This window comes from Canis aureus, chromosome 32 (genome assembly GCF_053574225.1).
Source record: "Canis aureus isolate CA01 chromosome 32, VMU_Caureus_v.1.0, whole genome shotgun sequence".
Classification (NCBI taxonomy): Eukaryota; Metazoa; Chordata; class Mammalia; order Carnivora; family Canidae; genus Canis; species Canis aureus.
The window spans coordinates 25,517,797-25,531,689 of NC_135642.1; the positions used below are offsets into that span (position 1 = coordinate 25,517,797).

At 35.9% G+C, this 13,893-nt stretch overlaps 1 protein-coding gene across 1 annotated transcript in view; it reads right to left on the minus strand.

The window, feature by feature from the left end:
• CCPG1 (cell cycle progression 1) overlaps window positions 1-13,893 on the minus strand; it is a 39,749-nt gene that overhangs the window by 1,400 nt on the left and 24,456 nt on the right. Inside the window, exons 6-8 of the mRNA XM_077881178.1 lie at window positions 11,692-11,943; window positions 6,834-6,955; window positions 2,058-3,463 (exon numbers count right to left, since the gene is read on the minus strand). Coding sequence (XP_077737304.1) covers window positions 2,058-3,463; window positions 6,834-6,955; window positions 11,692-11,943 — 1,780 coding nt within the window. The remainder of the gene's footprint in view (window positions 1-2,057; window positions 3,464-6,833; window positions 6,956-11,691; window positions 11,944-13,893) is intronic.

Sequence of the window (13,893 nt, forward strand, 5' to 3'; positions counted from 1 at the left end):
AATAATGAGATGTGTTTCCGTTATTTCTCCTCTCATTCAGAAGCAACCCCTCCCCACTGGCTTCATTCCTCAGCTGGAATATATACATCTCTCACAAACTAAAGGAAGTCTCTTTTCACAAAGGAAGTCTCTTTTTCCTTTTCCTCTCTTATAGCCACAGCTAAGGTTCATAAGCAAGGTCTATGTTTACTGCTCTCCTGAAACTCCATATGATTAGGCTACTTCTGTCACTACCTCACTGAAACAGTTCAGAATGCTATTCACGGCCACCCAATTCCCCAACTAAGAAATCCAGGCTCTTGTTTAATGTTTAAAGCACTTGACACATATATTCATTTCACTTGAGATGATCTTTGGATTTTCATGCCACCACATTCCGGTATTCTTAGCCTTCTTTCTCTACAACCCTGTAGGTGTTAATGTGCCCCAGGAGTTTCATAAATACCCCAGCCTAGACTATCTACACACACACAATCTGGGCAAGACAGAGTCACAGAACTAATGGCCAACTAATTCTTTCTACTTGGCTGACAATAGGTACAAGGCACAGTTCTCATCTCCAATTCCCCTTACCCAAAACATCTGGTATCCCTTACCTTAGTGATACCACTATACAACTAGTGACCCAACCCAGAAATCTGGAATTGTTACTATCTACTTTTCTTTTCACAAGAAATACCACCAATTTTACTTATGTTATTCAAATCTGTCTCCTTCCACTCCTGTTACTCTAGTTCAGATACTCATCAGCTCACATCTATTTTTTTTTCAAAGCCCAGCGTCTAGCTTCTAGCTTCACTCTTTGAAACCATTCCTCCAGGCTGTTGCCAGTGATCCAGAATGCAATGAAGCAAGTCCTTTAGCATAAAACAAGGTCCTTCAGATCTTCACAAAAGTTCTGAAATCTTTTCATACCCTAGCACTACCCTACCTCCTAAAAGAGCCATTATCTTCACATCTCCAAATCTATGCAAATGAAGTTCTCCTTCAATGTAATGTCCTACTCTATCTGCTTAGCAAATTCTCATTTCTCCTTCAAAATCCAGTTTAAAGAAGTTCAGTTCAAAGACCACCTCACTCCTGAAGCCTTCTCAAACATCTCTGGGCTAAGGCCACCATATGCAATGTATTTCTTATATTTACCTAACTCTCCAAAAGCTTGTGAGCTCCTTGATGGCAAGAACTTTTCATGTTTTGTAAGGGCAGCCTCACAATGTTTTGCTCATTTCAGCACTAGATATTTAATGACTTAAGACACCAAAATCAGTCTCATTATTTTATAGACACATTACATTTATTCAAAAAGATATATATATAACTAACTCAAAGATAAAAATAAAGCTAACATTTGAAGATTAGGTGAGTTTCATTTACAGAATATAAAGCTGATAAGCAATGGATAGTCATTTTTAGAAATATATGTAAAGCACACACATTGTTAACTTGTGGCTTCCTAAGTTTGCCTCTACCTTTATGAACAATAATTGTGTAGTAACTGTATTAGGTATCATAATTTAATTGGTAAATGGAATAGACAAAATAAGTGGGCCAATCCAAATTGTTACATATGAGCTCTTCTGATTTCAGAGTGAAATCTGTATAGTTCACCCTAGCTTCCCAAAATGAGTAAAAGACTAAAGGAAAATCATTTCACTTAAGGTGATTATCTTTAAAAAAAAAAAAAAAGGTGATTATCTTTTCATAAACTAGAATGAAAAGAAACAAAAGAAGCTAAAATAGGATTGCATAATCTTAATGTATTTTTAAGGCAGAAATTAAACCATTTGCTCAAGTCAAACTGATTATATAAAATTTTCAGATCTTATAACTGAAAATTTATATAATCAGTTTGACATAGCTATTAACTTAAAATTTTATCTTTTGACTTAATTTATTCTAAGTTCTCTGGCAATAAAGGACTTTTACAAATAGCACTTTTATTTTTACAAAAAACACTTTATGGATAGTAACATTCCAAGATGTTAAAATGATAAAAATGCCACCCAATCTATAAACGTTAAAAACTATTATAATAACATGGTGCTATGTAAACCGACCTGGGTCCATATGGAGGGGAAAGAGTGTGACCAAAGAAGTGTCTATATATAAATCCATCCAACTTCTCAAACACTCCATCATTATCTACTTGATATTCCTTCATGTCTTTAAGATAATCTTTAACATCATTAACAAAGTCAGTGAAGAGCTTCTGATCATGTATAAAGACACCATTTAGGAAAAACTTATTGATGAACTGATCAAGTTCTTTCCAATGATGAAAACTATCCAGTTTTTCTAATAAATACCTTTCAATTAACTGTCTAAATTCATCTATCTTTACAGGATTCAACACTTTCATATTAAAAAGGTTAATGGATTCTTGTTGAGCACATTCAAATATACCAGAACAAGACTTTCTGAAAGAATCATAATTTTCACTACAGTCATGCTCAGCACTGCATTTCTGTGAATTTGTATTTTTTCTAAATTCTTCAAAGTGAATTGGCTTTTCTTTCCTTCCTTCTTTTTTCATAGTAGGGCCTCTATTCTGGTTTTGTGTACGTGCCTTATACTGTGGGTGTATATATTCACTAAAGACTGGTGGTTTTTTAGTTGCTTCTTCTTTTGTGGCACCAAATCTTTTATTGCCCTTTTCATCAAAGATATTCTTGGTGGTATCTTTGAAATGCCTGAAAGTGGATTTAACTGAATCTGAAAATTTTTTCAGATTTTCTTTCACAGCTTCTTTAGCTTGTTTAATTTTTTCTTTATGATGCCTCACAAACTCCTTGGTAGAATTCTTCATGGCATCAAATGTTTCCTTAACTGAACCCAAAAATGTTTCCTTTGGCTTATTTTTAGCCCTGTGGTTTCCTCTGCTCCCTTTCTTTTTTCCATCCATTTCTTGTTTTGCATTTTGATCTTTTGCTTCAATATACAGTCTTTCCCACAAATCAGAACGCTGCTGTTCGAAGTTTAGCTTCTGCTCCAGGTCCGTGAGTCTTTCCCGTAAGATTTCCATTTCCTTTTTGTCAGTTGCTACATTGGGAGAGTCTGGGTTGCCATAAGATTCACTAGAGCTTAACTGCTGGAGTTCCACCTTTAAAGCCATGGTTATTAGTCGTTCTCTCTCCAGTTCCCTCCTTAGCATCTTTGCTTCTGACAAAAGAGTCTCCTTCTGATTCAGGAAGCTGTGGGTCTTCAGCTTTTCTTCTTCCAGGTGCTGCTTAAGTTTCCGATTTTCTGAGATTAATTCAGTCCCTGTCCCTTTATCTTCCAATATCCTAATCTGTTCTCTTAGTTTCCTTAACTCTTCCTGTAATAAAGATAAGGCTTTTTCTTCCTTCTCCAGAGATATTCTTAAATACTGATTTTCTGTAGCAAGGTTCTTTTTCTGAGTTTCAAAGGACATCTTCTCTTCTTCAGTAAGGGCCCAGCATCTTGCAAGTTTTTCCTTTAATGCCTAATTTTTTTTGAAAGAAAAGAAAAATGTCAAATGCTTTATTTAAAAGTTCAATTTAAATCTTTAAGACACGGGATCCCTGGGTGGCGCAGCGGTTTGGCGCCTGCCTTTGGCCCAGGGCGCGATCCTGGAGACCCGGGATCGAATCCCACGTCAGGCTCCCGGTGCATGGAGCCTGCTTCTCCCTCTGCCTGTGTCTCTGCCTCATTCTCTCTCTCTCTCTGTGACTGTCACAAATAAATAAAAATTAAAAAAATAAAAAAATAAAAAATAAATCTTTAAGACATAACCCTATATAGAGTATCCTTTATGCAGTATATAGATTTGTAGTGATTTTAATACATAAAAATTAGAAAACACAAGGTTTATATGCAGGAAAATGGATAGCACAGAGCTACATCAAAATAGTAACAGCATGCTGGAAGAATTTAAAGACTGGAAAAAATGAGAGCCTGATCCATCCCAGTAAGATTTCTAAAATAGAGCCAGGGGTAATTCTGATTAGTATTTATTAGTGATTACGGATTATTTCCCATAATCCTATGAAAGCCTGAATGGTTTCTAGGCTCACTTACAAGTCAAGAATAAAGGAGATCGGTTTTCTATCTTTTGACTACAGAACTCCAATCTCTCCTACTAATAAGTCTCCTAAAGAGAACTTAGACAGGACTAAAGGCTTCTCTGACCCTTGGGTGAAGAAGATGATCTTCTATAAAAAGGAAAATTATAGGGATCCCTGGATGGCGCAGCGGTTTGGCGCCTGCCTTTGGCCCAGGGCGCGATCCTGGAGACCCGGGATCGAATCCCACATCGGGCTCCCGGTGCATGGAGCTCCGGTGCTTCTCCCTCTGCCTGTGTCTCTGCCTCTCTCTCTGTGTGTGTGTGACTATCATAAAAAAAAAAAAAAAAGGAAAATTATAGTTAGAGATGATTTGAGGATTCAAAATAATTCTATTTATATTCTCTACACTCTTTAAAAGGAAAACATTTCAATAATCTTATTCCTATCTGAAAGATCTTCACTTTGTGCAAATTAACATCCCTAAACAAGTTCAGGTAAGTCCTCCAAGTTCTCCCAGCACTTTAAACAGCACTGAATCTTGGTAAAATTTATAACTAATTTCTCTGATTTCAAATAATCTCCTGAAAAGACTATCACCAGATTAGCAATGTAAGCCAAATCAGCACCCTTGATAGAGAGGAAACCATGTTCAATTAGATTTACAGAATTTTGCTGCATTTCAAAGTAGCCTTAAATGATCTCTTTCAACATACATATCTGTAACCAACTTTCACTAAAACAGCAAGAAACTAAACAACATACTTAAACAGGTTAATGGTTACAGCATTACCCGGTTAAAATATCTTATGTATAAATCAGCAAATGATACTTACAACAAACAAACAAATGTCCTTTAGGACAATGACAGTATTTCCACTTGAAAAATAACTATCAGAAAGGGAGACAGAACATGAAAGACTCCTAACTCTGGGAAACGAACTAGGGGTGGTGGAAGGGGAGGTGGGCAGGGAGTGGGGGTGACGGGATGACAGGCACTGAGGTGGGCACTTAACGGGATGAGCACTGGGTGTTATTCTATATGTTGGCAAATTGAACACCAATAAAAAATTTATAAAAATAAATAAATAAATACATAAATAAGAAAAAAAGAAAAATAACTATCTGAAATGGATGGCTCACTATCTGGTTCATTAATCACCAAAGAACAAATTAAAATTTTAAATTTCATTATATTTAGAGGCACGTGGGTGGCTCAGTCAGTTAAGCATCCAACTCTTGATTTAGGCTCATGATCTCAGGATCCTGAGATTGAGCCTTGAGTCAGGGCTGAGTGTGGAGCCTGTTTGGCAATCTCTCTCTTCCTTGCCCTATGCCCCTCCCCTCCTGCTCATGCTATTTCTCTCTCTAAAGAAATTGTTTTTAAAATGTCATTATAATCATTTCATCTGTGCTGCATGTGAGAGAAAACAAGTTTCATGTACCCATAGAAGTGGACCATAGGGTAGTACGGACTAATGTAACATTCATTACCTTTAAATGCAAAAGCACAAGGGGCCACAGTGACTGATAGGTATATTCTGCATTCAGTAAACTCCATAATCTTGAATTAAGTGCCTGATAAGTAAATCCTGCGCAGGTCTCCCACCAAGATCTCTAAAATCCAAACCACACTTAATAGATGGAGGTAAAATGCCTGCAAGAACTGACTCAGTAAAGATTTTTTTTTTAAGATTTTATTTATTTATTCATGAGAGACACAGAGAGAGAGAGAGGCGGAGACACAGGCAGAGGGAGAAGCAGGTTCCATGCAGGGAGCCCAACGTGGGACTCGATCCTGGGTCTCCAGGATCACACCCTGGGCCACAGGCAGGCGCTAAACCACTGAGCCACCCAGGGATCCCTAAGACCCAGTAAAGATCTATGCAGGGTCAGTCTCCTAAAAGCCAACAACATCCAATGGAACCAGAAATCTTGGTGGTAAAGAAGAATATGCCTGTTCTTTTTATAACATCCTTTGATCAAGATAGGAAAAACTACACTATTTACAAACAACTTCAGTAGTCCCTGCTTAAAAGACAAAAATCCAGATGTCAAGTGAGATTCTGCCTTCTAAAGTAAGATAATCCTAACACTATAAGGAATACATAAATTGTGAAGGAAATCTAGAGGAATGGAATAAAAAAGGAAGAGTTTACTTTTCTACCCTGAATTTTATCTACAAGCACCACACCCTTCTTATGAAGAACCAGACAGGAGACCAGCTATTACACTGGTCCTCATAAACCCACAAAGGTATTAATGGACAGCCCAGTCCTCCTGTGTTAGGTGAGTTTCAGTAGGCAAGTATAACACACTCTCTTCCATCAGACATAACAAGAAACCAAAGAAAAAGACTGGCTGATTATTTCCCTTGTTCAAGAAAAGATCTTTGAGAGAAGCTACAAACTCTCCTTCTTCTCATGACTGAAAATGTTTGGCTAGTTCTGTGAAAATGTTAATAACAATTCTTTATATATATATTATTAATGATGTTAATTATAGTAATTTAGAAAGAACATCTTTGAAGTCAGATAAATTCAGCTCCACCGATTGGTAGCCTTGGAAAAGTTAACTTTTTTGAATCTCTTTCCCATGTATGAAATGAAGCTAATACCTGATTAATTCATAGGGCTACGGTGGGCAGTAAGAGAAATTCTGTATGTGAGCTAATCATAGCAGTGACTAGGATAATCAACAATTATTACAATATTATTATTGACTCACTAATCTGCTTTGTACTTACATCTGAATAGTGCAATAATTATTAGCTAACAATGCTTTTTTATAAACTTTGTTAACAGTACATACCTTATAATCTATAAAAGATTCTTGTTCCTGTTGACATTGGGAAAGATAATCCTTCATATCATTCAATTCATCTTCATGTATCTTTCTGACTAACTGCTGACGCTTCTGAATCTGAATTGTGCCTGAAAAATGACATTTTTATTAGGGATACACACACACACACACACACACACACACACCACAAACGTTATGATGACCAATATTTTGAAACATAAAATAAAACATTTAATCTGTATATATACTAATTAATCTGGATAGGATTATTTTCTTCAAGGCCAGCATTTCACAGTTCTATAACTCTGATTACATAAAGAATAAGTAAAATCTCATGATGGCCATCATCAAATGGTGGTGGATGAATGTTAATACAAATAAGTCCAAGCAGGTTAATATTTTTTTTTAGCATACACCAAGGGACATTTAAGCAGTTCACTATTCCTTTTGACTAAAACAAGCCAGGCTACATTACCCTTAAAAAAAAAAAAACAAAAAAACTTATATAATGTTTTTAATCTTACTATATCAACGGCACTCAAGTTTGTTGTTTTTGAGAGTTTGCTGAGGTACATAAAGTGTTGCCTAAAACAGGGAAAGAAACAAACCATGGAATCTATTCACAGGATGAAGTCAATAAGGAAAAATAAAAGTCTATTTTTTCTCACTATATTTTGCCTAATAAATGATGTAACAGCCCAAAAAGTACAACAAGGAAAATAACTGGCTGCGATTATCCAACCATTCTCACATCTAAATCATTTAAGAGTTCTGCATTAGTTAGGTCTATATTAGAGGACCACCATCCCCATACCTGCAGTGACCAGTCTTAAACCAACTAGGATTCTCTGTATTTTCACCCTAGAAACCAAATTGTTAATTTGCCAAGACATGCTGTTCACATGCTGTTGCATGCCTCATGCACGAGAGAGAAAAAAGAACACTGCAAAAATAAGGCAAAAGGCATTTGGCAACCTGGACCTTAACATCTATCAAGTGGCATACTATTATATAAAGATATCATAGGATTTGTAATGAAAATGATTTTGTAATGATATTTATTATTTCTTCCCCTACTGCTAAAAAAAAAAAACAAAAAAAAACAAAAAAACAAAAAACCTTTTAATTTCTTCAATGATCCTGAAAAACACTAAGGAGAAAACTTTTGCCAAATTACAAACAACTCTTACCAGCTATGATATTCCTCTGTTAAGGTTCACTTCCTCTCTTTCAATTTTCCAATTTATAAGCATGGCAAATTTGTCTCAATATTACTCAAAAGATTTTTGGATTTTTTAAATGTTGAAATTCATTTTTTAAATGTAACTATCAGAATAACAGAAATCGTTTTTCTTTTCAAACTGCTGACAGGATGAATTCCTTCGCCCTCTGGAAAATAACCTATGTTGTTGAGATCTGAATTTGCAGTACTATTATATAGTTTATGTTGGACAATTATCTTAATGTGGCCTTTCCTAATCTAGTAACTACTGGGATTTTTTTTTTCCATCTTCAGCCACCTAACTATAAAGTGTTACCACCCAAAGTACAATCTTTGGCCTTCTTGTCATGTCTACAGATTTGCCTATTTTAATTATTAAAACACCAGTTTTTGCTATGACGCAGTTTTGCTATGTAAGAGTTCTCTTCTGACTCCAATCTTATCAGAGCTTCCAGCCACACCTAGCTGCCTGTTGGGCACAATTTTGGGAGAGTTCTCACCAAAAAACAAAAACAAAACAAAACAAGACAAAAACAAAAAAAACCCCACCTTAATACCTGCCGAATAAAGCTGGATAAAAACAAATCAAACTGCGTTATTTATCATCTAGAAAGCCTTTCCTAGAAACACCCTCAATTCCAAAAATAAAGAACCTACCACACTTCTGAAACTACCAATATCACAAGTATCCTCACTCAAAGTTTTGTTTTCCATTATTATTTTGGTGTCCCTTATTTCACTTTTTTCATCCCCATTCACTATAATTTTCAAAGTCCTGATGACCAACTATCAGGATTACAAACCCTCTTACCTGACTGTCTTAATTTTTCCCATACCATATGCCTTCCTGCACTTTTTCTGAAAAATTACTGCGAGGTCACTCTATAACCTTGAGTTACAGACCTCTATAATTTACAACACTGACACCAGCTTACATGTTCCAACATTTTATTTCATTATTTCTAATTTATCTACTCTGCTGTAGTCCAGCTAGTCTTCTCACTGCTACGAAAACCAGCAAAGTTTACTTTCAGGTTATCGGTTCTCCATTGCTGCAATGTTCCACTTTCCCACTGCCTAGCATAAGCAAGCATAAGACCACACCCCACTCAAATCCTACCACCTCCAGCATAACTCAGTAAGTATAGCCCTTGACTATAATCCCTGTCTGTGCTACATAACTTAGCACCTAGTCATATTCTATCATAGTGTCTGAAGAGCTGGGTAGCCTGTCAATACTTAAAGTAAATCCATGAGAAAATCAAATCAACTGAACTCTTCTGCTGATTAGAATACTGACAGCCTACAATGTAAAGAAAGAGTAAGGGAGACTGGTGCTTCATACATGAAGATTTTTTAAACTTTTATTAGCCCTTTCAGAATCTGACACAGTACCAAATACCTGTAGTACACTGTTTTACTATCCTTGATCCTGCTAGTTTTCCCTTCTTTCTAGGACAGACAGGATTCTCCAAATTTATAGAGCTAAGGCTGGTGAACATTCTGAGTGATTCACTTAAATAGTATACTGTGTTAAATAATTAGCAAGCAAAGAATGATTATGGAGTATGCACTAACTTCATGGTGCATGAGAAATTCAAACTGGCTCTGAAATCAACTTCAAGGAGTTCTTGGTATGTTGAGATCAGTGCCAGAACTAAGAAAAAAAAAAATGTTGACCTTGAAAAGCTAACAATCATTTAGGTAAGTTTTTATATGTTTACTGAGCTGATCTCATCACCATGAAAAACTATTTCATATTATCCAGTCTTTTCATATTCTGAAAAGATAATTTTAAAAAGTATGGGAAAATTTTTTACTAGATATAATCATTTAAGTAAGTTTTACAAGTAACCAAAACCTTAAACAGAGCAGCAATCTCCATTTTGAAAGCACTCCTCTCTAAATTGTTCTTTCTATAAAGCACTGAAAGGTCATGCAATTGATGGGGTTTTAATGCAATCAACATGAACATTAAATCATTGCCCAACTATTTTAGTAAGAAAGAAAAGATTAAGATAAGACCTTCTCCTCTGTTACCTCCATGTTTACCTGTGGGGAAAAAAATCATGCTCAAAAATACATTCATACATTTGTTCCAGCTAGATAATAAACACAATTAAGCGTAGTACTTCAAGTCAAATCTCATTACAATAAGCTTCAAGGAAGGATACAAATTACAGTATTTCAGTATTAAATTCAAGCAGGCATCCACCAGAAGTCTAATCACTTATTTTTATCAATATAAAGTTAAACCAGAAGAAACACATTTTACGGAGTCTAACTTTATTTTTATTTATTTATGATAGTCACAGAGAGAGAGAGAGAGAGAGAGAGAGAGAGGCAGAGACACAGGCAGAGGGAGAAGCAGGCTCCATGCACCGGGAGCCCGACGTGGGATTCGATCCCAGGTCTCCAGGATCGCGCCCTGGGCCAAAGGCAGGCGCTAAACCACTGCGCCACCCAGGGATCCCCGGAGTCTAACTTTAAACAAGTGTTGTCTCAAGTTTATTCTAACATTACACTATGTTGAATAATGTATCTTTTCCACAAATTAATATAAGGTACCTTTAACTATTCAATTTTTGCATAAGGAACACACTGTTGAAAGGAATTAGCAAAACAGGAATATTCCAAAAGTTAAATTGTAGATCACATCAGCAAAAAAATCTAGAAGTACTTCATTTCATGTAAGGCAAATTGAAATTTATAAAGTTGACAAGATCTAAACATTTGTTTAAAGTGTTTTTTTTCAAAATTCTGATATAGAGTATGTTAACGAGTGTGAACTGTTCAGTTCTCAGTCTCATCTTTTTACAGACACATTAAATAAGAATGGGGGGCACTTGGATAGCTCAGTCAGTTAAGTGTCTGCCTTCAGCTCAGGTCATGATCTTGGGGTCCTGGGACTGAGCCCCCACATCAGGCTCCCTGCTCAATGGAGTATCTGCTTCTCCCTTTTCCTCTGCTCTTCTCTCCCTCTCCCAACTTGTTCTCTCTGCTCTGTCTTGTGTTCTTTCTCAAATAAATAAATAAATAAAACATTAAAAAAAAAAAAAAGACTCAATGGTTAGGCTGCCAAATGAAAAATTACATGGAATTCCTTCCTCTTTTCATCCACTTTTAAAAGCTTTGCATTAAAGATACTTAATATACATAAATACTAATAAGGACAATAACAAGCAAAGCTTAGGGGTGCCTGGGTGGCTCAGTTGGCTAGGTGTCTGCCTTCAGTTCAGGTCACTGGAGTCCTGGGATCGAGCCCCTCGGTGGGGAGCCTGCCTCTCCCTCTCCCTGTGCCCCTCCCTGCTGCTTGTGCTCTGTTGCTCTGTGCTCTCTCAAATAAATAAATAAAATCTTAAAAAAAAAAAGACAAAAATTAAAAATAAACATGCGTGCTAAAAATTCCTACATTTTTAAAATAAACACCACCTAATATTAGTAAGCAAAAATAGCTTTGTGAACTAGGTAGCACTATTCCTGTTTTTCAAATGAAAAACCTGAGGTTTAAATAGACTATAAGCCTTCCAAGGTCATAAAATTAATGATGACACAGAAAACAGATCCCAGAATTCCTCACTCTTAGCAAATGCCCATACACTACACCATCAAATTACGTGTATCAAATCTTCAAATACTTACCATAGAAATGTCCAAATCCCATGCTGATTGCAATCACCAAAGCAAGTATAACACACTTATTGAGACCACTGCTGAACTGGCGTTTACACAACTCCTTAGAGGGTTCACTTTCTTGTTCGGGGAGTAGCCTTTCCTCAGATTCTGAACTAGAAACAGTCTTCTTCCTAGCACGGCGTCGTCTAAAAGCAGGACTAGGCTGATGACTGGTTTCATCACTACTTGATTCATCGTCACTAGGCTGGGATGAAAATACTATTTTAAAAAGAAAAATGTAAATATTAAAAATTTTAGAAAAGCTTTTCCAGTAAATATGTTTTAGTATAATCAATGCCATCCCTACATGCCCTTTTACATAAGACAGCCAAAAACAAAACCAAAACAACACAAATGAAAACTCAAAGTTTTCAGGTTTATCCACATAAAGCCAAAACAAAAGATTTCAATTGTGACACATAAGAATCTGTTAATCATATTCTGTGCCTTTGAGGATCTATCTGGTTTTATTTTTAAAACCTCTCTTATAGTTAACACTGTTAGAACATCATTCTCATAAACTAGTAAACTTCTTTGCTATTAGAACCATAAACAGATACAGTTTCTAGAAAGAAAAAAATTCTCTTCTTCATTCAATTTCAAATAGAGGGAATTTAAGTTCAACTACTTAAGGAACACAGGGAAGTATATGAACAGTTCCTGTGACTTACAAAGTACCAGAACTACCAAAAGTTCTCTATTGGGTATATCTGGACCCTAGTTTCATTTCCATCCTTTGAGTCCACAATCAATGTTCAAAAACTATACAGTTTAACACAGGTTTCCAGAAGTCAGATGAGCCCTTCCCTTCGACTGCCACTCTTACTAGAAGGTTATTAATTTTACCCTCTAGTAAATATGTCAGCATGAGGAAGTGACACAACAGCTATTCCGATATTAAGGACTAGTCTGGTGCTGCTCCTTTATGAAAAGAATAGTAAAAAAGAACAATAAAAAAATCCATAAGAAATCTAAAGTCGTGGTAATATATCCACTAAAAAAAACAAAAAACAAAAAACAAAAAGAACAAAACAAAACACCTTCAGTTTTTTCAAATGTAGAGCTTATTAACAATGTTCCATCAATAAATAAACTACATATTGACACAGAAGGTTAGATGTAATTTCCAAAGGCCAGTTAAAAGAGGGGAAAAAAAAAAAACACCAAATGTAAGGAGATAAAATGTGACCCTCAATTTGATACAAACAGCTCCAAAACAACAAACATTCATGCTTCAAAAAAGTAAAACAGTTCTTTAGAAGACAGGATATCCATGCCACAGGAAAGCTAGTGACTTGGGTTAGGCAGTAATTTTTAAAGATGGGTCACAAAGGATTCAGTTAACTTTCACACCAACAACAACAAACACAAAGACAAAAAGAACTACTGAATGAATGAATATTCCTAATACTCAGTGATACAGATGCCACTGAGAGATCTTTTGGTCATGACCCTTATGCCCATCATGTTTATCTGGTTATTCTTGATCACTAGTTTTTCCCAGATGCCGTCGCCTCAGCTGTGAGGTTACATTTCTTGGACAAAAAGAAAGAAAGGAAGACTTAAACAAAGCATTACATAACACAAAGGCATCGCATTCAAGATCATGGCTGGATATTTAAGTCAGATTTCAACAATATTAAAATGGGTAAATGTAAAAACAAATCATTTGTCGAAATTCCTTAAATAAATTTAATTCTACAATAGCATATCGCCTTCATATAGATTCTAAGTAAACAAGCCAGCCTCATCCATATTAATAAATTGATATCCTTATCCAATGCTTCCATCTTTTTTAACCCATACATGTCATAGCTGAAATATTTTGATTTTTAAATTTCTTTCAAAGCTTAACTTGGCCCAGAGTCCAAGATGCAGGCAATGCAAAGGCATGCAATAAGCTTAGCCAGCTTTATTACAAGATCAATTTGAACACCTGTTTAGAGTATCACAGATGACAACAGTTATCTTTAAAGCACTCAGTAAATAGTAAATGTGACTAGGCACACTCAGCTCTAGAAAAGCTGATCAGATTTAGTCACACCACCTTGGAAAGCGAGTTGGCTAGGAACATGGTGTTTCAGCTGATCATCCCATCCCCTTATGCATTCAGGAATCTTCCACAGCTTCTCCCACCACCTTTCTTTTGTGAATAAACAGGAAAAAAAG